Below are 23,719 nucleotides of genomic sequence, written 5' to 3'. Positions count from 1 at the left end.
CTCCCTAGTATTACAGTACTGCTCACAGCAGTTTCTACAGGCAAAGCAGCATAGTATAGCAGCAGGAGCAGCAGAGAAGCAGGAGGGAGCAACAGACACGGCTGCAGAGATACAGAGTTTTAGAAAACTCTTATTCTAACACCAAGATCTGTACTATCAATAATACATTATAATAATTTTATTTATCCCTATTCCAAGGCCTCTTGAGCACCTTAATGAAAATGTAAATGCAATACTTAGTCCCTTTCTTTTAATGTTGTCTCTTCCCCTTCACTGCCTGAGATCTCATACAATTATTTTTTGCAATATCTATTTAGACTGTAAAGTCTCTGAGGCCAGGACCTGGTCTTATGTCTGTAAAGTGCCATCCATACACCAAAATTAATAATAAAAGCAATAATAGAATTAAAAACAGTACTGTACCTTAACATTTTGCCAGAGCAGATCTAAAGACACTAATAAACCCCACATCATTCTCTACTACCAGACATTAAACAAAAATATACAATGGAAATAAAAGACAGTTTTGAGCCTTTCCCTGAAGGATTTTAATGACACATTCAAGTAAAGATAAGGGATGAGACAAGAAAGAGAATTAAAGAGCCACAGTCCTCCAGTCCCTCCCACAAACTCCTCTCAAGATTGTAATTCATGAAGATTACCAGTGCCATTCTTGAGACTCTCACCTGTCATCACAGGACACTCAGCAATATAGTCCCTCAGTTAAGATTGTTGCTATAATGTCTTAGCGGACAGAGCAGATTATGAAGCATGAGAATAGAATTGCAGTTCTCAACTTTTTCCATATTTGGGATCTTCTTTTCTACACCAGGATCACCCTAGGACCTCCACTTCCCTCCAACTGGGATCCATCTCCATTTAACAGTATGAGAAAGGATGAGATTTGTGACCCCATCCTGAGAATCCATGACTAAGGCCAAAGGTTTTCCAGTTTTTTCATTCTACAGACCACTTTGTCTGAGAGAGACTGTTTCACAAACTCTCTTCAATGCTTGGTTCTCAAAGTGTTTCATTTTGTAGACCCTAGTTTGAGAATGTTGGCAGAGACTCTTGAAGACCAAATCCTTTGACTGTTGTGGTTCAGCTGTAGCTGTCAAAATGGCTTGTAAGGGTACACTCACATTGAAGTGTTTGTCTATAGCTTTAGTTCACTGCAGTTAAGTCCACATTTTCCAAATATTTTAAAAATAAAATGAATTTCTCCTTACTATGACTGAAAAAAAACTGAGCTTCCAGGTTCCAACTTGTGAAACTTGTCAACCTATCTAGAGATGACAGCATCTCTAGAAAGGGTGGGCAAAGAATGAGAGCCTGGATTAATTTCCCTACCTTATTCAGTTTTAGTTTTCAGTATGTGTCTCACGTACAGTCAGAAATTTTAGTCAAGTAAAAAGACTACCATGGTGACTACATGAAATGGAAATGTAGCATTGGCTATGACACCAGATTTATGATTATCAACAAGATTTATGTAAAATAAGAAGCATTTTCCTATAAATGCCACAGGTGAAACTTACCATACCAGCCTCTATGCCAGGTGGATTGAGATAGGTGTGTGGATTTCTGAGATATCCATCTTTATACGGTTCATCTGGAAAGCGATAAGCATTCGCTCTTCTTAAATATGGTCTATCGGAGGGCAGATGGAACAGTTCATGTAATTCCTACATGCAAGTCAGAATCAAAATGAAGGGATAACGAACAAGAGAATAATTCAAGTTTCTTTAAAAATATTACTCCAAATGATAGTTAAGTTTTCATAACCAATATTGTTTTTAATATAGCAGTTTAGAAACTGTCACATACTGAAACCTCTAGAATAATCAATATTGAATGTAGTGTTTAACACTAACACGCCAGTACTGCAAAGACTCATTGAAGTGAATGGGACTCAGCATCAGTGAACGGTACTCAGCAAGAAACAAGACTCTTTGCAGGACTGTGGCCTCAATTACAAATATATGTATGGCAAAAAGTTCAATCAAAAAGAGATTAATTTTATGAAAATAATATACAATGTTAAATAGTACTGAGAATAAAGTAATATGAAACAATTTGTCTATCTGACTATGTTATAAATTAAAGAAAATTCCCCACTCTGTCACTTTGAGTGCCTGCAAGGATTCTCAAAATTAATATGTACCACTCCAGGCTTGTATTAAATGAGCTCACATTTTGAGCAAATTCTATTTTTTAAAAAAATATAATATCTTAAACACCATCTGGCAACTGAGTGAAAACACATTTAAACAGAGAAAACTGAACAATCCTTATACAAGCACATGTTCATGGAGATTCTCACTATTTTAATTAATGAATTCCTGTATAAATCTATCAAGGCTGAATTCCCCACTCTGTCACTTTGACTGCAGAAGGTATGGGCCTGCAAGGATTCTCAAAATTAATACGTGCCACTCCAGGCTTGTATTAAACTCCCAAGGTTACAGCTTTTCTCTGACCTTGGCTTGGTAAATGCTGCCACCATCAAAAGGAAAAAAAAAAAAACCCACAAAAAAACCCTTGGACCCACAAAGGAACACTTGGGAATTCCTCCCTGTGGGGTACCCTCAGGCCCTTTCACCCCCCACCTCCACCCGGGGGAAGAGCTCAGAAAGAAAACAAAGGAAATTAGGTTTCAGAGTAGCAGCCGTGTTAGTCTGTATCCGCAAAAAGAACAGGAGGAGTACTTGTGGCACCTTAGAGACTAACAAATTTTAGTCTAAAAGGAAATTAGCTGTGCTACCAGCTAATCAAACATGCACAAACCTCTGAGGACACCAAAAACCCAATCCTGTTCTTAAAAAGGGAACTTAGGCTTTTGCTAGATTTTAAAAGAGCAATTCCAAAAATTAAGCACCCAAAATAGCTTTCTTGAGGGGAGTTCAGCTTAAAGGTTACAAGCAAACAAAAGCATCAGGGGTTAGCACAGAGGAGATCCACAAGCCAAAATAAAAAATAAACCTGATTGTGTCTGTCTAAACATTCCCCATCCAAATAATTTCTTCTAGGTATGGAAGATGAATTTTCATACCGGATTCAAACCTTACACAGCATTCCTGCTATAGCATTGCTGCCCCGTGTTCCTCCAGCACAGAGAACAATCAGGGCCGGCTTTAGGCCGATTCGCCTGATTCCCCGGAATTGGGCCCCGCGCCTAAGAGGGCCACGCGCCTTAGGCGCCTTTTAAATTTTTTTAAAATTTAAATTTAAATCTTCAGAGGCCCCGCTCCCCTGGCCAGAGTGCCGGCCGGAGCACCGCAAGCTCCACGGCCCCGCTCTCCCTGCTGGAGCTCCGGCTGGAGCACGACAGCCCTGCGGCCCTGCAACCTTGGCCGGAGTGCCGCAGCCCCGCGACCCCGGCTGCCCCACGGCCCTGCGACCCTGGCCGGAGTGCTGCGGCCCCATGACCCCGGCTGGAGCACGGCAAGCCTCGCGGCCCCGCTCTCCCGGCTGCAGCTCCGGCCAGAACGCGGCAGCCCCATGTTCCCATGACCCCAGCCAGAGCACAGTTGCCCCACGGCCCCGGCTGGAGCGCGGCAAGCCCTGTGACCCCCCTCCCCCGGCTGGCAATCCGAAGTGCCGCCGAAGACTGGGAGTGCCACCCGGTGAGTACAAGCCCCAGGAATTAGGCCCCGCACTTGCTAAAGCCGGCCCTGAGAACAATAGACAAAGGGAAAGTTTCTTTCACAATTTTAAAAAGTTCTACCTTCCCATTGGCTCTTTTGGTCAGGTGCCCACTCCTTTTCTTTTACCTTTGGGCTTGTTAACCCTTTACAGGTAAAGCAAGCAGAGAACAGACACCAAGAGGGATTTTACAGCTAACTGGCTGGCTGGGTGTCCATAAGGGAGCTCCCCCACCGCTTCAGTTATCACAAATCCACATAGGTTCTCTTATACAAATAACCATAAACTTCTGTTTATGAAGAAAAGTGCCCGATGAACACATTAAAAATGTGTTTCAATAAACCAAATATATATATGTTTCGGTCATAATTACAAATCATGATCTGTCAATATTTGGTCTACAGCAGCCAACTTTACCTTTCTGTAAGTCTCTAGATGATTCTCTAAAATGCCTGTAGGATATGAAATTGTTACAAGGTGCTTTTTTCCTGGTAGCATGAAGTGAAATTGTTCAGGTACCACAATAGATGTTCCCTTCATATATTTCAAAATGCATCTTTCCATATCAGTTAGTTGCTTATGAATTGCATTCACCAGGAGATTTCGTACACTATGAGATATAAGGGAAAATATTTACGAACTAGAACACCAGCAATGCTGGCTCATTCTCAAAGCTATACCCACCTCCACAACCAGTTTAATGCATCTGCTGCTCTTATCCCTCCTTCAGCACATACCAGCAGATGTGAGCAGAGCCTTGTCAGGTGTTGCTCACAACTCATATGTACAAAGATGCTACATTCCAATGACTCAACCCTAGAAAGTATTGCATATTTTGGCCTCAATTCAGCAAATCACCCAAGCTGAACTGGAAGTACTCATGTGCATAAAGTTAGGCATGTGCCTAAGTGCTTTTCTGGATTGCAACCATTGTATTCAGCACCTTACAGGATGAAGCTCCAAGGAAAGAGTGCTGTGGATACCACTTCTGTATTGTTTTCCACCTCAGCCTGTCCAGGTGCATGTGTGATTTCCTAAGCGCAGTACTGAGACAACAAGCATTTATCAAACATTCCTCTCTCTCACACACACGTATCTGTGTGTATTTACTGTAATTAAAAGAATCTGGCATAGTATCTTTTGAATATTTTCCTAGCAATCTGCATTTTTTTTGAGTGACAATAAAGAATTGGCATAATTATCAGACATTATGTTAAACACCAATTAGCTCCAAAAACCCTAATGAACAATAAATCACATAACACTAGGTGATAATAAAACCCTATATATGAAATTAAATGTAAATATACCACTACCACTTCAACACAGAAATTGGATACTGTTATATTAATCCATTATAAATAAGGCTGCAATTCTGTCATGGAGGTCGTGGAAGTCATGGATTCCATGACTTTCTGTGACCTCCATGACTTCTGCAGCTGGAGCAGCCGGTGTGGCTGACCCTGGGGCCAGCTGCTCAGGCGCCCTGTGGCCAGCCACACTGGCCACTGCTGGAGCAGCCGCAGGGTCAGCCACACCAGTTTCTGCTCAGGCGGCCCCGGGCAGTTGGCCCCAAGGATCGCCCAAGCAGCAGTGCTGGGTGCTATCCCAGGGCCAGCTGCACTGGGGCTAGCCACTTGGGTGGTCCCCAGGGCCGGCCGCACTGGCTGCTGCTTGTGTGGCCCTGGGCAGCTGGTCCTGGGGACTGCCTGAGCAGTGGCCTGTGTGGCTGGCCCCAAGGACTGCCCGAGCATTGGTCCTGGGGGCGACCCCAGGGACCACCCAAGAAGCAGCGATCCCAGGGGCGGCCGGAGCAGCTGCCCCGGAGGCCCTCAGGAGAGTGGTCCCCGGGGGCCTTGGAGTAGTGGGCCACTTGGGGCAGTCAGCCCCCACTGCTGGAGCAGGGGGCCCCCAGAGCAGTGGGACCCCAGGAGCAGAGATTTAGTTATCATGGGTATTTATAGTAAAGTCATGGACAGGTCACGGGCTGTGAATTATTGTTTATTGCCTGTGACCTGTCCACCATGACTTTTACTAAAAATACCCGTGACTAAATCTTAGCCTTAATCATAAACTTTGAATTCATTATAGATAATGGGATTGTCATCAAGATCACACTCATTAAATCAAGGAATATCTATTGTGAGGGCTTTCAAACACTCTGAAAAGATTTCAATTTTATTCCATATCCCACCTATATTGAAAATTGCTAAATTATAAGCTGATGTAGCTTTAGTATCCGCAATTTTATTTAGAAAGCAAATACAAAGAACAAACTAAAGCAAACTCAAAAATGCAACTCAAAGATATATTATACTTACTTCCTCCATGGCTCTTCTGGAGAAACAGATACAACAACATCAATTGGTAAGGTCATGTTAACGTAGTGGTGTCTCTTGTTTTCCCTTTCAATGACTGGGGCTACAGCTGCCAAAGGAGATGTCATTTCCAACATAAGGTCTACATTTACTATCTGCTTCTGAAAAGAATAAAGACAGTTACATGCACCAATAATACATGTCCAACAATACATGCACCAAGAAGGGATGGAAGAAAAAAGTAGATTCCTAAGACCCATGAAGGTGAAGGGGCTCCAGAGACAGCAAAAGTTAAGAACCCCAAAACAAAACAGGCCCACAATTAGATGTAATGAGAGACAGAGGAAAGGAAGATGCATTTTTGAACAATGTCAGGGGCCAGAAACAAATAACTAGCTAAGATATCTAACAGTATTAAAGACTATAGGCCTGCTTCTGCATGCTCATCTGTGCAGGTGGATCTTTGCATTCATGTAGAGCACAATTGACTTCAATGGCATTCTCTGTGGATGGAAAGGTTTGCCTGTATGGATCAGCTTGTGAGAAAAGAGCATTTGCTTGTTATAAGCTGTTAATATGGATGGAATATATACCGTATCTTGGAACTTTTTATCCTTCTTTTTTGCAAGTTTTCTTTTGGTCTCATCTTCTTGGTCAAATCTGCAATATTAGCAGAGAGAAATTAATAATATGAAATTAATCTATTACAAAAAGTATGATGTACCCATTGGTTTCAAATATACTCACTGAATAAATCGTATTATCTCCTTACAAACAGAATTATCAGTCAGTTCTGATGGAACTGTGTTCATACTACTGTTAGGCCATACATACACTGAACTATGGCAAATTCTTAATACCAGCACATTTGAAGACAGTTTGGTCGACAGATCACTGAAAACGTATTTTACTGCCTTTTTCGCCGAAGTCTCTAAAACAGAATGAGGATATAATTAGTGTTGTTCAAATAATTCCCTAACTTTTATTACAGCTACCAGATGTACATTTAAAGTTAAAATGTTTAATTTTGTCCTTGAAAAAAAAAAAAAAAAAAGGAAGTGTTGCTACAGACAAATGGCTATGTGAAAATAGTGATCAAAAATCCTGTCCCACTGCAGTCAATGGCAAAACTCCACTGAAATCAATGGGGCCAGGATTTCATCTGGCTTCTTTTTACTTAACAGATCTACTCCAACTATATACAAAAATCATATCTGCTTACTCTAGTGCACGGGTGGCCAAACTTACTGACCCTCTGAGCCGCATACGACAATCTTCAGAAGTTTAAGAGCCAGGATGTGCCTGTCCGAGCTCAGGGCTTCAGCATTACAGGAAGGGAGGTCTTGGGGATTCAGCCCTGAGTCCAGGCAGGCATGCTGCATAGGACTGAAGTCCTGAGACTCCCCTTCCCGCTTGGCAGAAGCCAGAGGTGACGCATGGGAGGGCACATGGGGTTATGTCCCACTCTCCATTTTTGCCAGGGTTTGCAGGCCCCGCTTGGTCACATGGTGCCGCAGAGCCCCCTCCCTGCACGGCAGCTGCTGGAGCCCTGCGGCTCATGGGGAGAGGCAGTGGCAAACAGCTGGGAGCTGCAGAAAGAGCCACTATTTTTTGCTGCTGCCTCTCCCTGCGGAGCTAAAGCAGCAGCCCCTCCCTGCAGCTCCCAACTGCTTGCTGCTGCCGCTCCATGAGGAGCTAACACCTGTGAGCTGCAGGGGGGGGGGGGGTGCTGAGGTAAGAGGGGTAGTGTGCTTGGTGGGTGTGACTCCCTCCCCCCTCCCCCCCGCTCAGTAGGTACCAGAAGCTTCTACCCCAACACAGGGCAGAAGCCCTGAGCTCTCCCACAGAGTCTGGAAAGCACAGAATGGGAGGGCAGAGGGCAGAAAGTGTGGAGGGATCCACGAGCTGCACTTTATAAAAGAGCCACTTGTTGCTCAGTAGCCACAGTTTGGCCACCCCTGCTCTAGTGCTTGAACAAAATTGTAATATTGCCTTTTACTTCTGTTACCCTTTCAGAGCCAACACGGCTAGAGAAGACTGTGCTGGATTATATTCTGGTTCACACATCAAAAACAGCATTGTTAATAGGGCTGTCAAGTGATTAAAAGAAATAATCACAATTAATTGTGCAATTAAAAAATTAGAGATTAATAGCGCGATTAATCGCATTGTTAAATATTAAAAAATACAATTTATTCAAATATTTTGTGATATTTTCTACATTTTCAAATATATTGATTTCAATTACAACACAGAATACGAAGTGTACAGTGCTCACTTTATATTTATTTTTTATTACAAATATTTTCACTGTAAAAAACAAAAGAAATAGAATTTTTCAATTAACCTAATACAAGTACTGTAATGCAATCGCTTAATCATGAAATCTGGACTTACAAATGTAGAATGTTAAAAAACAAACAAAACAAACAAAAAACCCCACACATATTCAAAAATAAAACAATGTAAAGCTTTAGAGCCTACAAGTCCACTCAGTCCTACTTCTTGTTCAGCCAATCGCTCAGACAAACAAGTTTGGTTACAATTTGCAGGAGATAGCGCTGCCTGCTTCTTGTTTACAATGTCACCTGAAAGTGAGAAGAGGTGTTTGCATGACACTGTTGTAGCCGGCGTTGCAAGATATTTATATGTCAGATGCGCTAAAGATTCGTATGTCCCTTCATGCTTCAACTACCATTCCAGGGAACATCTGTCCATGCTGATGACTGGTTCTGCTCGATAACAATCCAAAGCAGTGCGGACCGATGCATGTTCATTTTCATTATCTGCGTCAGATGCCACCAGCAGAAGGTTGATTTTCTTTTTTGGTGGTTCAGATACTGTATTTTCCTCATTGGAGTGTTGCTCTTTTAAGACTTCTGAAAGCATGCACCACACCTTGTCCCTCTCAGATTTTGGAAGGCACTTCAGATTCTTAAACCTTGGATCAAGTGCGGTAGCTAACTTTAGAAATCTCACATTGGTACTTTCTTTGCGTTTTGTGAAATCTGCAGTGAAAGTGTTCTCAAAATGAACAACACGTGCTGGGTCATCATCCGAGATAATGCTATAACATGAAATATATGACAGAATGAGGGTAAAACAGCAGGGGACATACAATTCTCACCCAAGGCGTTCAGTCACAAATTTAATTAACGCATTATTTTTTTAACAAGAGTCATCAGCATGGAAGCATGTCTGCTGGCCGAAGCATTAAGGGGCATACGAATGTTTAGCATATCTGGCACGTTAAAAACTTGCAATGCCCAGCTACAAAAAAGTGCCATGCAAATGCCTGTTCTCACTTTCTGGTGAAATTGTAAATAAAAAGAGGGCAGCATTATCTCTTGTAAATGTAAACGAACTTGTTTCTCTTAGCGATTGGCTGAAAAAGAAGTAGGTCTAGGTGGACTTGTAGGCTCTGAAGTTTTACATTGTTTTGTTTTTGAGTGTAGTTATGTAAAAAAAAAAATCTACATTTGTAAGTTGCACTTTCACGACAAAGACACTACAGTACTTGAATGAGGTGAATTGAAAAATACTATTTATTTTGTTTATCATTTTTTGTGCAAATATTTGTAATAAAAATAATATACACTTTGATTTCAATTACAACACAGACTACAATATATATGAAAATGTAGAAAAACATCCAAAATATTTAATAAATTTCAATTGGTATTCTATTAACAGTGCGATTAAAACTGCGATTAATTTTTTTAATCGCGATTAATTTTTTTGAGTTAATCACATGAGTTAACTGTGACTAATTGACAGTCCTAATTGTTAACTAAGGCTCCATCCTGCAAACACTTGAACACATGCTTAGGTGAGTAAATCCTGCAAAAACTCAAGTACGTATATAACTCACGGACTTTGGTGGGACTACTCACAAGTGTAAAGTTACACACATGCTTCAGTCTTTACAGAATCATGGCCTCCCTTCCAACTGCAGAGCCACATTCCAGCTTTATTTACACCTGTGGAACCTCACTGTCTTTAGTAGCATTGTACTGGTAGTAGGTGAAGACAAAATTTCTCCTGTGGAACCTCTACTGCTGGTGATGATGAATGAACCAGAAAGAGATCTGAAAGTCAAGGTATATTCTATTTTGAGTCTGAAGTAATGGCAATTACAAAAAAATCTTTTTACTTGTATGCTGAGTAAATATATATTGCAATTCTTACATATTTGATTAGTCCTGTTAAGTCACCCAGTATTCAGAATGCAGTAAGTTATGCAAAGGCAATCATCGCTATGAATTTTCCTTTTTTTTAAACTTGATTAAGTTACTGTAGACCCATATAATGAATTTTGCACACGAAGTCTGGGACTGATATTGGTAGTAATTAAAGTATACAAAAATACACCACAACCTGTGTAAACAAAAATATAACAGAACCTTCTTCAGTGAAGGCCCTCACTCTCTCCACGTGACCACTTTTCTATATATAAGGAGGTTCTCTATTAGAAGAATATTAAATTGCAAACTACATGACATTGAGATAATTTAGGACTTTTGTTCTGCTTCACTGACAGTGAAATTCACCCTTTTCTAAGCAAAGTCCAAGTAATGAGTCTTTGTGTGAAGAATTAAAAAAGGGATGGTGAGGCTAGAATCCAGGGACAGAATACTGTGTTTCATCGGAATGTGTTCACTACCTCTATTCCAGATCACGAGCTCGAATAGGAGCTGAAGCCTCCATGCAGGCCACTGAGTAAGTATTAGAGCTGCTTCTGTGGTCCCTAACAATGGTCTCCACTTGTGAGTTTATTTAGGATCAGTGCAGAATCCTGTGCAACTAAATATTTGGGCGCAGAAGCCTCTGAATGGCTGCTGCACATACCCTCTTTCTGCATGGCCTACGATGGAGCTTATGTAGCATAGATTACCTTAACCATGCTCCTCAGACTTAGGTAAATTTTGTACTATTCATGGAATTTTGCAGTACCTGAATTCATTGTAAGTGTCACTCTAAAACAATTTTTGATTTTCAGGTTTCACAAAGATTTAGGGAAGGGTGGGGCAAATCAAAAATGGTCCCTATACACATCCCATAAGTGGTATAAATTTGGAAATTAACCCCCCCCCCCTAAAATTACTGATTTTGGTATTGCTTTAAGCTAAAAAAAAAAAAAAAAAAAGGTGTGTAGTGGAAGGGAGGAGGTTGTCAGGAAATGAAACATGAGAGGGAGGTCAAAAAATGAAATCAACTTCATGCACTGATCCTTTACTGTTTGGAGAGATCCTAAATATTTGGTGAGCAGGTGACAAAATTATTATATTCAGTGTGGTTAGTTAATTCTCTTCTATTCAGACTTTACACTCTTATGAGGTGATTTTATGATATTCTTATAGACACACCATCAGTAGTATCCAGCTGAAATGCAAGATCCAGGCCTCCTCTTATTCTAAAGAGTATGTCCATAGTTTCCAGAATTACCTATGGAGAAAAAAGAAGTTGAGTTATAAAGTTAATAGAAATGAGTGGCATAAGACAGTTATTTCAGTAATGTTTCCCAAAAGTTGCAATGAGAACATGGCTCATTAAAACAGGATTACTTTTAATCACACAGGTTTCAGAGTAGCAGCCGTGTTAGTCTGTATCTGCAAAAAGAAGAACAGAAGTACTTGTGGCACCTTAGAGACTAACAAATTTATTAGAGCATAAGCTTTCGTGGACTACAGCCCACTTCTTCGGATGCATCACACAGGTATTAACCGCATACTTTTTAAATCCAGGAAGTGTTTTTAGAGTAGAACTCCAGCTGCTTTAAATTCATAATTGTTTGGTTTTAGATTCCATTTTGTGTTTCCCATCTTTGCCTCTACTTCCCAGCTGAAGGCAGGACTGGAACTGCTCTGCTGATTAATTTGGAAGATTAGATGGGGAGTGCCTCCCATCTGCAATGCTGGGACACTGTGGCAGGTAACAGGAAATTTCCCCTCTATCTTCTTCAACTGTTCATTTTGGTAGGAAAGCAACAGTCTCAGCAACTAATAAGGAAGAACTCAAAACCTCTGGACTCATGAGGGCTCAGTGAATATACAGAAGGGGATTTGCCAGTTAGCTGCTCCTAAAGAGCTGCAAAGAGTAGCCAAAGTAAGACTATTTGCAAACATAGAACTATCATCACATTTCTCTTTGGTGACAAAGTGTGGGAGACTTCCGGGTTCAAAGCTAGCCCTGTATTTTGATTGTTTTATTTCAATTCCATGTATAACACATATTTGACTTCCATTAAAAACATTCTAAATAGAAACATGAGAAGAAACTATAGAAAGATAATGTACACATGGGAAATTTATCTGAAGTGTCACCACCACTTGCACTTTAAGCAGTATCAACATGTAGTTAAGCTTTAAAGTTGGGGTGGGGAACCTTTTTCTATCAGGGGCCATTGACCCACAGAAAAAATCATTTGCAGGCCACACACAGCCCCATGGGGGCACACAGAGGCTTGGGGCTACCCCTAGGCTCCAGGCTGTGGCCAGAAATGTGGGGTTCAGGGTGCAGGAGGGGTCTCTGGGCTGGGGGGTAAGGGCTCCGGCTGGAGGGTGGGTGGTTTGGGGTGTAGGAGGGGGCTCCAAGCTGGGCCCAAGGGGTTTGGAGTGCAGGAGCGGGCTCAGGGCAGGGGTGTGCAAGGAGGTTTGGGGTGCAGGCTCCAGGAGGGAGTTTGGGTGTGGAACAGGGATCAGGGCTGGGGCAGGGGATTTGGGTTGCAGGCTCCGGCTGGGCGGTGTTTACCTCAGGCAGCTCCCAGCTGGCAGTGCAGCAGGGCAAAGGCACGCTTCCCGTCTGCCCTGGCTCTGGGCTGCTCCTGGAAGCGGCCACCATGTCCGGACCCTAGGCAGAGGAGCCAAGGGGCTCAGCATGGTGCACGCTGCCCATGCCTGCAGCTCCCATTGGCTGCGGTTCCTGGCCAATGGGAGCTGCAGATCCTGCACTGGTGGCAGGGGCAGCACGCAGAGCTTCCCTGATTGCCCCTGCTCCTAAGGGCTGCAGGGACATGCCTGTCGCTTCTGGGAGCTGGAACTGACCCTAGCTTCCCACCGCAGCGGGGCGAGCTGGTGCTTGCGGCTCCAGCCCTCCAGGGGGACACCGAGGCTCGAGGCTTTTGGCATCAAGACTTGCCACGGGCAGGATGAAATGAAGCAGTGGACTGCAGGTTCCCCACTCCTGCTTTAAAGCTTCCAGTCTTTCCATGAAGCAGTGGACCTGCCCAATAAAATAAACTTCTTGATAAAGTTACATCTAAACTACACGTTCATTATATTGGTGGTCATTTAAAAAAAAAATCCTTTAAAAAAAAAAAAAAACCCACACCAAAATTTGACCTTTAAGTAGCACAATTTATTTCAAAAGTGCAGTCAGCAACACACACTCACATTTATATGCTACCAGGTGTGCAAAGCACTTTCAAACATGTCATATGACAAAATCTCTGTCTTGAGCTTACAGCATAAGGTCTTGCTCCTGTAAAGCATCACATAGGTTTCTGAATTCAAAGGGGCTGTATGTGGGGGGTCAGGCGTCTGATCACGTGGCGCTCCATGCAGGACTGATGCATAAATTAGATGGTTGCAACATAACAAAGAGGCTCATAACTGGAGGCTGGGAGGGGCACCAGGGAACGTGATTTACCCAGGCCCAGGCTCACCCGCAGGCAAAACACGGAGGATGCACCAGGCAGGGACACAAGGGCGGGCAGGAGCCTGGCTCTGAACCAAGGCGGGAGCGGAGATGCGAGACGAGATGCAGGGGAGGGCAGGGGCTGCGAGGGTGGGAGCCCGTGCGGACGTAGCTACAGGCCGGCAATGCAGTGGCACCAGGGTCACTCCAAGCTGGGGTGACCAGACAGCAAATGTGAAAAATCGGGATGGGGGTGGAGGGTAACAGAAGCCTATATAAGAAAAAGACCCCAAAATTAGGACTGTCTCTATAACATTGGGACATCTGGTCACCCTACTCCAAGCTGCAGGGCCTGGAGAACGGGCCGGGATTGTTAGCCCCGAGGTGACAAGAATTCGACAGCGTGCACCACGTCGGGGAGAAACTCCCAGCATGCACCGGGCCGGCTGCCCCCTCCCCGCACAGCAGAAGCGCCCTGGCCCGCTGTTTTACCCACCCCAGCGGCGCGGACTCACCACGTCTGTCAGCACCGTACTCATAGTCAGCACACGCCTCTCCCCCACCCCGACGGGGGGTTGGAACAGGCCGGTTCCCTTGCACGCGCCGCAAGGTCTGACGTGTCACTCCAAGCAAGACAAAGGCGGCAGGCCAAGAACGCCAGGCCAGATCATGTGAACGAAGGCGTTGACAGGACGGGACTACAATTCCCAAGATGCAGCGCAGGTGCGCAGCGCGCGCAGCCTCTGGACTACACCAACAGGGCTCCACAGATGGGGTGGACAATACTGAAATGCTGTTCATGTGTTGTTGGACTTTCCGGAATCCAGAGCAACTGCATCAACAAAGAGTCCCGTACCTCTCAGAAGCTGCTGCCGCCGTCTGGGGATGCAGAGAGGAGGGGGCTGCTACTGACCCTCTGCAACATACCTGCCAGGGTTGGTGTGAGGTGAGTGAGAAATCCGTCCAGACGTCCTCCTTAAAGCGTGTGCTGCTGATTATTCCCTCTCTGTGCGGCTCACCTCAACCGCTGCAATTAAGTCAGTCGTTACTGTCAAGGAAGATTTCATGCAAATTGTTTAATCATGCAAATATCTGCAATAATTTATGCGGTAATGATATTTATGCATCGATTATTCATATGCTGATGTAATTATAGTTACAAAAATATGTTTACATGTATGTAAACTGATGCAATTATATGTGTGTGTTTATATGTAACTGATGGTTACATAATCATTTAAAATCAGTTTTTACTTTCTTAACAGTACATTGCACTTCTGCAACATCTTCCATCCAAAGAGCTTTTCCAATATTAATACATTAAATTGCTCAACATCCCTGAGAGGCAGGTAAAATATATTATACCCCTTGAAAAGTTATACACCATGTATTCTTAATGCAGTGCTCAGTGGTCTCTTTGTATGCTGATTAGGGGACTGATCCTGAAAAGAGCTGAGCACCCATAGCTGCCATTGACCTCAATCATTTACATTTTTGAAATCAATGGGAATAGTAGGTGGTCAGCACTTCTCAGCATAAGGATTTAGGTTACCACAATAAGGATCCCAAAACTTCTTCACATCTCCTTGTACTACCCCTGCCCATTGTTAACCAAGGATGACTACAAAGCACAGCTGAAGGTAATCCAGAAAGCAAAAGGAGATGCTATCCTGCATAATGATCTGCACTACTCAGATAGACTCATAGACTCTAAGGTTAGAAGGGACCATTATGATCATCTAGTCTGACCTCCCGCATGATGCGGGCCACAGAAGCTGACCCACCCACTCATGGAATAATTCTCTCCCTTGACTCAGTTGTTGAAGTCCCCAAATCATGATTTAAAGACTTCAAATTGCTGAGAATCCTCCAGCAAGCGACCCCTGCCCCCTGCTGTGGAGGAAGGCGAAAAACCTCCAGGGCCTCTGCCAGTCTACCCTGGAGGAAAATTCCTTCCCGACCCCAAATATGGCGATCAGCTGAACCCCGAGCATGCGGGCAAGATTCCCTAGCCAGACCCTCTGGAAAAAGTTCTCTGTAGTAACTTTTAATATCCCATCATTGACCACTGTTACTAATTACCAGCGATGGCACGTTATTGACCTATTGACTAAAATCACTTTATCCCATCAAACCATCCCCTCCATAAACTTATCAAGCTTAATCTTAAAGCCAGAGAGGTCTTTTGCCCCCACTGTTTCCCTCGGAAGGCTGTTCCAAAACTTCACCCCTCTGATGGTTAGAAACCTTCGTCTAATTTCAAGCCTAAACTTCCCGACGGCCAGTTTATATCCATTTGTTCTCGTGTCCACATTAGTACTGAGCTGAAATAATTCCTCTCCCTCTCTGGTATTTATCCCTCTGATATATTTAAAGAGAGCAATCCTATCCCCCCTCAGCCTTCTTTTGGTTAAGGTAAACAAACAGAGCTCCTTGAGTCTCCTTTCATACCACAGATTTTCCATTCCTCGGATCATCCTAGTGGCCCTTCTTTGTACCCGTTCCAGTTTGATTTCATCCTTTTTAAACATGGGAGACCAGAACTGCACACAGTACTCCAAATGAGGTCTCACCAGTGCCTTGTATAACGGAACCAGCACCTCCTTATCCCTACTAGAAATACCTCGCCTAATGCATCCCAAGACCGCATTTGCTTTTTTCACGGCCACGTCACATTGTCGACTCATAGTCATCCTGCGATCAACCAGGACTCCGAGGTCCTTCTCCTCTTCCGTTACTTCCAACTGATGCGTCCCCAGTTTATAACTAAAATTCTTGTTAGTCATCCCTAACTGCATAACCTTACACTTCTCACTATTAAATTTCATCCTATTACTATTACTCCAGTTTACAAGGTCATCCAAATCTCCCTGCAGGATATCCCGATCCTTCTCCGAATTGGCAATACCTCCCAACTTTGTGTCATCCGCAAACTTTATCAGCCCACTCCTACATTTGGTTCCGAGGTCAGTAATGAATAGATTAAATAAAATCGGACCCAAAACCGAACCTTGAGGAACTCCACTGGTAACCTCGTTCCAACCTGACAGTTCACCTTTCAGTACGACCCGCTGCAGTCTCCCCTTTAACCAGTTCTTTATCCACCTCTGGATTTTCACATCGATCCCCATCTTTTCCAATTTAACCAATAATTCCTCATGCGGTACCGTATCAAACGCTTTACTGAAATCGAGGTATATTAGATCCACAGCATTTCCTTTATCTAAAAAATCTGTTACTTTCTCAAAGAAGGAGATCAGGTTGGTTTGGCATGATCTACCTTTCATAAAACCGTGTTAAGTATCAGAGGAGTAGCCGTGTTAGTCTGAATCTGTAAAAAGCAACAGAGGGTCCTGTGGCACCTTTGAGACTAACAGAAGTACTGGGAGCATAAGCTTTCGTGGGTCAGAACCTCACTTCTTCAGATGCAAGTAATGGAAATCTCCAGAGGCAGGTATATATCAGTGTGGAGATAACGAGGTTAGTTCAGTCAGGGAGGGTGAGGTGCTCTGCTAGCAGTTGAGGTGTGAACACCAAGGGAGGAGAAACTGTTTCTGTAGTTGGATAGCCATTCACAGTCTTTGTTTAATCCTGATCTGATGGTGTCAAATTTGCAGATGAACTGAAGCTCAGCAGTTTCTCTTTGGAGTCTGGTCCTGAAGTTTTTTTGCGGTAAGATGGCTACCTTAACATCTGCTATTGTGTGGCCAGGGAGGTTGAAGTGTTCTCCTACAGGTTTTTGTACATTGCCATTCCTGATATCTGACTTGTGTCCATTTATCCTCTTGCGTAGTGACTGTCCAGTTTGGCCAATGTACATAGCAGAGGGGCATTGCTGGCATATGATGGCATATATAACATTGGTGGACGTGCAGGTGAATGAGCCGGTGATGTTGTAGCTGATCTGGTTAGGTCCAGTGATGGTGTTGCTGGTGTAGATATGTGGGCAGAGTTGGCATCGAGGTTTGTTGCATGGGTTGGTTCCTGAGTTAGAGTTGTTATGGTGCGATGCGTGGTTGCTGGTGAGAATATGCTTAAGGTTGGCAGGTTGTCTGTGGGCGAGGACTGGCCTGCCTCCCAAGGTCTGTGAAAGTGAGGGATCATTGTCCAGGATGGGTTGTAGATCACTGATGATGCATTGGAGAGGTTTAATCTGAGGACTGTAGGTGATGGCCAGTGGAGTTCTGTTGGTTTCTCTTCTGGGCCTGTCTTGTAGCAGGAGTCTTCTGGGTACACGTCTGGCTCCGTTGATTTGTTTCTTTATTTCCTTGTGTGGGTATCGTAGTTTTGAGAATGCTTGGTGAAGATCTTGTAGGTGTTGGTCTCTGTCTGAGGGGTTGGAGCAGATGCGATTGTACCTCAGTGCTTGGCTGTAGACGATGGATCGTGTGGTGTGACCGGGGTGGAAGCTGGAGGCATGAAGGTAGGCGTAGCGGTCGGTGGGTTTTCGGTATAGGGTGGTGTTAATGTGGCCATCGCTTATTTGTACGGTGGTGTCCAGGAAGTGGACCTCCCGTGTAGATTGGTCCAGGCTGAGGTTGATGGTGGGGTGGAAGCTGTTGAAAGCATGGTGGAATTCTTCCAGGGCCTCCTTCCCATGGGTCCAGATGATGAAGATGTCATCAATATAGCGTAGGTAGAGAAGGGGCATGAGTGGACGAGAGCTGAGGAAGCGTTGTTCCAGGTCAGCCATAAAAATGTTGGCATATTGTGGGGCCATGCGGGTGCCCATAGCGGTGCCACTGGTCTGGAGGTATATATTGTCACCAAATTTGAAATAATTGTGCGTGAGGATAAAGTCACAGAGCTCAGCAATAAGTTGTGCTGTGTCATCATCAGGGATACCGTTCCTGACAGCTTGTATTCCATCTGTATGTGGGATGTTTGTGTAGAGAGCCTCTACATCCATGGTGGCTAGGATGGTGTTTTCTGGGAGGTCACCAATGCATTGTAGTTTTCTCAGGAAATCTGTGGTGTCACGGAGATAGCTGGGAGTGCTGGTGGCGTAGGGTCTGAGTAGGGAGTCCACATATCCAGACAGTCCTTCAGTGAGAGTGCCAATGCCCGAGATGATGGGGCGTCCAGGATTTCCAGGTTTGTGGATCTTAGGTAGTAGATAGAATAACCCCGGTCGGGGCTCTAAGGGTATGTTGATTTGTTCCTGTGTTAGTGTAGGGAGTGTCCTGAGTAGATGGTGCAGTTTCTTAGTGTATTCCTCAGTGGGATCTGAGGAAAGCGACCTGTAGAATTTGGTATTGGAGAGTTGTCTGGCAGCCTCCTTCTGGTAGTCAGACCTGTTCATGATGACAACAGCACCTCCTTTATCAGCCTCTTTGATGATAATGTCAGGGTGGTTTCTGAGGCTGTGGATGGCATTGCGTTCTGCACGACTTAGGTTATGAGGCAAGCGATGTTGTTTTTCCACAATTTCTGCCTGTGCACGTCGGCGGAAGCATTCTATGTATAGGTCCAGACTGTCATTTCGACCCTCAGGAGGAGTCCATGTGGAGTTCTTCTTCCTGTGTTGTTGGTGGGAGGGTATCTGTGTATCAGTGCGCTGTTCAGCGTTATCATGAAAATATTCTTTGAGTCGGAGGCGGCGAAAGTAGGCTTCCAGATCACCACAGAACTGTATCATGTTCGTGGGGGTGCTGGGGCAAAAGGAGAGTCCCCGAGATAGGACAGACTCTTCTGCTGGGTTGAGTGTGTAGCTGGATAAATTGACGATATTGCTGGGTGAGTTCGGGGTACCCCGGTTGTGGCCCCATGTGGCAGGTAGGATTTTAGACAGCTTTCGGTCCTTTTTCCTTTGTAGAGAGGTGAGGTGTGTAATGTAGATCTCCTGTCTTATTTTAGTAAAGTCCATTTGTGTGGAGGGTTGGTTATTTATGAAAGTCTCCAGGTTGGAGAGCTCTTTCTTGATGTTTTTCTGTTTGCTGTATAGGATGCTGATCAGGTGGTTCCTCAGTTTCTTTGATGATGTATGGCATAATCTCTCACTGTGGTCTGTGCAGTATGTAGATAGCAATGGATTTTTCACCTTCAGTCCATTTGGTATGATGTCCATCCGTTTGCATTTGGAAAGGAAGATGATATCTGTCTGTATTTGTGCAAGTTTCTTCATGAGGTTGATAGATTTCCATTCCATACGGTTAAATGCAGTGCCTTGCATGGTGTCAAGTATCAGAGGGGTAGCCGCGTTAGTCTGAATCTGTAAAAAGCGACAGAGGGTCCTGTGGCACCTTTGAGACTAACAGAAGTATTGGGAGCATAAGCTTTCGTGGGTCAGAACCTCACTTCTTCAGATGCAAGTAATGGAAATCTCCAGAGGCAGGTATATATCAGTGTGGAGATAACGAGGTTAGTTCAATCAGGGAGGGTGAGGTGCTCTGCTAGCAGTTGAGGTGTGAACACCAAGGGAGGAGAAACTGTTTCTGTAGTTGGATAGCCATTCACAGTCTTTGTTTAATCCTGATCTGATGGTGTCAAATTTGCAGATGAACTGAAGCTCAGCAGTTTCTCTTTGGAGTCTGGTCCTGAAGTTTTTTTGCTGTAAGATGGCTACTTCTCTAGGAACCGGCAGAATCCCACTGAAGATGATCTGAGCCTCGATTTCCTTAAGCGTCTTCCCCAGCCTGGCATAATCTCCCTTGATTCTCTCCAGCAAGAACCTAGCCGTGTCATTCATTCCTACGTGAAGGATGATCAAGGGGTTCTTACCTGCTCCTTTTAGGATCCTTTTCAGCCGCAAGTCCATATCCCATATCTTAGCGCCCGGTAGACAGCACACCCTTCTGTTCTCTGGGTCTGCCCTGGTCACAGGCCTGTCTAACCTCCTCAGTAAGGAGTCCCCAATCACGTAAACCTGCCTTTGCCTGGTGACAGTGCGATCTACTAATCTATTCCCTGTTCCCTCTAGTTACAACCCCTATCCATTCCTATTTTCCCTTATAATCCCCCTTATGCCATCCTGTATCCTCCCGGGGCCAAGATTTGGTGCTGTCTCCATCAACTCCTCCCCTCTTTCTATGGGACTAGCTTCTCTTCTCTTTTTCCTCACCTTCCCCCCTTCAGTTACCACCTGCTGCACCCCTTCCTCGTTTTCCAAACACCCAAACCTGTTCCTGAGCTCTATTTCTCCTTCACTGGCCCTCCTTTTCCTTGGCCTGCTTCTCATGGTCACATGCTTCCACTGCCCTTATTCTCCCCCCGGCATTCCCCCCTCACAGGTCTTTGCCCCTGCTTCCACCTGTACCCCTGATCTCAATATTTTAGGGGTACTTATTAGCAAATTTGGATCCAGAGATTTTAATAAGAGTTGAACCCAGTTACATCACAGATGAATGTGGGCCATATCTGTCTCATATTGGTTTTAAATTTTGTTTTTCAAAGGACATGTGATCATAGAATATCAGGGTTGGAAGAGACCTCAGGAGGTCATCTAGTCCAACCCCCTGCTCAAAGCAGGACCAATACCCAACTAGATCCCCAAATTGCCCCCTCAAGGATTGAACACACAACACTGGGTTTAGCAGGCCAGTGCTCAAACCACAGAGCTAACCCTGCTGGCTCTCTCCCACGCCCTCTAGTTCAGTCCTCTTCTCACAATCACCACTCCAGTTATGAGTCACCTACAGTAGCTCCTCACTTAAAGTCATCCTGATTAACATTATTTCATTGTTACGTTGCTGATCAGTTAGGGAACATGCTAGTTTAAAGTTGCACAATGCTCCCTTACAACGTTGTTTGGCAGCTGCCTGCTTTGTCCACTGCTTGCAGAAAGAGCCGTCTGTTGGAACTAGCTGGTGGGGGCTTGGAACCACAGTGGACCAGCAGTCCCCCCATCAGCTTCCCTCCCCCCCCCAGTTCCCTGCATGGCAGCCATCCAGCAGGCTATCAATTGCTGGGCAGTTCAGCTGTCCCTTCCCCCACTGCCATGTGCTGCTCCTGCCCTCTGCTCGGGAGCTTCTGCTTGCTGTGTAAGGTGTGGGGGAGAGAGAAGAGGGGTGCTAATGTCAAGGTGTCCACCTCCCCCCCACTCCTGCTCCTTTACCCCATCCGGCCATCTCCACAGAGCAGCGGGGGACATGACAGCTTGCTGATCAGCTTAAAAAGGCAGTGTACTTGGAGTGGGGTCAGCGAACTTAAAGGGGCAATGCAGTCTCTCTCTCTCTCACTGTGTGTATCTCTGTCTCTCTGCATACTGTCTCCCCTCCCTCCATTCTTACTGCCTTGTAGAGTGTGAGGCTACATTAACAACAATGTGTTAGCCCTTGAGGGCTCAGCCGAGTGCTAATTCATCATTTAGCAATAAGGCATTCCCTGGGAAATATCCCATCCTCTTCCACCCTCTGACTTCACCACCTCAACCAAGCTACAAAATCGTCATTGCTCTGTACAGTATTAAATTGTTTAAAACTTATACTGTGTATATGTTTGTGTGTATATACACTGTGTGTGTGTGTGTGTGTGTGTGTGAGAGAGAGAGAGAGAGAGAGAGAGAGAGAGAGAGACAAAAAAATTCCCTGGAACCTAACCCCTGCTATTTACATTAATTCTGATGGGGAAATTGGATTCGCTTAACATTGTTTCGCTTAAAGTAGCATTTTTCAGGAACATAACTACAACGTTAAGGGAGGAGTTACTGTACTTTATAGCTAATGTTGCATTCTGAGTACAATAGAAATGTAAAGGAACTGAGTGTTAGTACTTTTGAACCAAAGAATCTCAGCACCATAATGGTACATTCTATTTAAATGCTTAAACTTGTGGCAGACTTTGACTGTAACTCTATTTGTATGTTTTTGCAGTAAAAGAAGTGAGCATAAGAAACATCTACATTTTCTACTGTAGTGAACTGTCACACACAACCAACCATGCCTGGAGAAGGAAAAACTGACATGGAGAGGATTGGCCTCTTCAGTGAAATGGAGTATGTTACCATTGGAGATAAATATGTCTCACACTATATGCGTAAGTACATTTCATTTTAGCAATAAGGATATTTCCAATAGCTGTCTAATCTGTCTTTCTACTGACTCACTGTTTTCTATTAGTCCTTTTAGAGACATCTGGGTTTTTTAGTAACCAAAAAGCTCTCTGTCTTTGCTCAGTGTGGCATAATCCATTTTTAGTAGAGGTCTAACTTAATATATCACAATAAATGCAAAAAGGGCATAAAAAAGTAAATATTTTTCAGTTTAGCTGAGTTTTATGTATTAAGATTAATAAAAAATATATATGCTGCATTTTGTTGTCCAAGTTACAGATAAAATATACTATTGAAATGACTGGTGTGTCTTTACCTACCAGCTGGTGGGGAGTAGGTGTCACCTCCAGTGACTCATCCCCCTTCTCTGCCATAATTGTGGAGATTTCCAGGGGCTTCTTCTCATCACACCATGGGATATAAGTGGTGGTAGGGTTCCAGCTGCTCCATGCAGAGACATTGCAAGTGGATTTACATTTAGACTTTTGCGATAGTACATATTCTTTTGGCTTTTCACATTGGCATTCTTTCCCTTGGAAATGTCAACTCACAGATTGTGTATCCCTCCAGTATTTGCACGTCCCAAATGAGTGCAGCATTTTTTAAAATTTATAATGTCCTTATGATTCAAATTTTAAATTAATAGCTGTGAGTTTTGAGAAGGGTAGATAAATTATGTAAAATTAGGTTAACAGGCGACCAATTAAAATTTATGAAACCCCTGAGACAAACCAGGTAAAGTAGATTACTTTATAGGATATGTATAGCATTTAATTACTTCTTTGAAATGAACATTTTAAGAAATTAGGTCCTTTGAAACTGTTTCCCAATTGTGCTGAAAGAAAACAAAAAATGGGACACCAATTTTCTTTGTCAGTCAATATACAAATTATCTTCATTATTTTGAATATTCTGCTAAGAGACTCAACTGCAGAACAGCATTAATATGATGACTTCATCCAACAGCAAATTGCTCCACAGTTTTGCTCCTTGGTTATCTTTGTTAACATTTGTAATGTTAAAACTGAACTGGCATTATGGAAAGCCTTATTTTCCCCTGACATGCTGATGCTGAGAGCAAGTAGTTTTTTCTGTGTGGCTGCTCCAACTGGCACTTCTGTTGTAAGATTAT

At 43.9% G+C, this 23,719-nt stretch overlaps 2 protein-coding genes across 5 annotated transcripts in view; one reads left to right on the top strand and one right to left on the bottom strand.

The window, feature by feature from the left end:
- The window catches only part of UFSP2 (UFM1 specific peptidase 2), a 28,336-nt gene extending 14,083 nt beyond the window's left edge, over positions 1 to 14,253 (bottom strand). Inside the window, exons 1-7 of one of the 4 annotated variants that reach the window (XM_054028956.1) lie at positions 14,114 to 14,253; positions 11,330 to 11,408; positions 6,711 to 6,894; positions 6,557 to 6,623; positions 5,967 to 6,124; positions 4,063 to 4,255; positions 1,539 to 1,685 (exon numbers count right to left, since the gene is read on the bottom strand). In XM_054028956.1, coding sequence (XP_053884931.1) covers positions 1,539 to 1,685; positions 4,063 to 4,255; positions 5,967 to 6,124; positions 6,557 to 6,623; positions 6,711 to 6,894; positions 11,330 to 11,408; positions 14,114 to 14,137 — 852 coding nt within the window. In that variant the 5' untranslated portion in view covers positions 14,138 to 14,253. Of the gene's footprint in view, positions 1 to 1,538; positions 1,686 to 4,062; positions 4,256 to 5,966; positions 6,125 to 6,556; positions 6,624 to 6,710; positions 6,895 to 9,856; positions 10,052 to 11,329; positions 11,409 to 14,113 lie in introns of those variants that run through there. The other 3 variants (XM_054028955.1, XM_054028954.1, XM_054028957.1) reach the window with 3 other exon arrangements.
- A 137-nt stretch (positions 14,254 to 14,390) lies between these two features.
- C5H4orf47 (chromosome 5 C4orf47 homolog) overlaps positions 14,391 to 23,719 on the top strand; it is a 29,652-nt gene continuing 20,323 nt past the window's right edge. The window contains exons 1-2 of the mRNA XM_054028964.1: positions 14,391 to 14,544; positions 22,409 to 22,571. Of these exons, the coding sequence (XP_053884939.1) occupies positions 22,475 to 22,571 (97 nt within the window). The 5' untranslated portion in view covers positions 14,391 to 14,544; positions 22,409 to 22,474. The remainder of the gene's footprint in view (positions 14,545 to 22,408; positions 22,572 to 23,719) is intronic.

Source organism: Malaclemys terrapin, chromosome 5, assembly GCF_027887155.1.
Source record: "Malaclemys terrapin pileata isolate rMalTer1 chromosome 5, rMalTer1.hap1, whole genome shotgun sequence".
NCBI lineage: Eukaryota > Metazoa > Chordata > Testudines > Emydidae > Malaclemys > Malaclemys terrapin.
The sequence above is the reverse complement of the archived record's forward strand: the minus strand, read 5'-3'. Positions and strand labels throughout refer to the sequence as shown.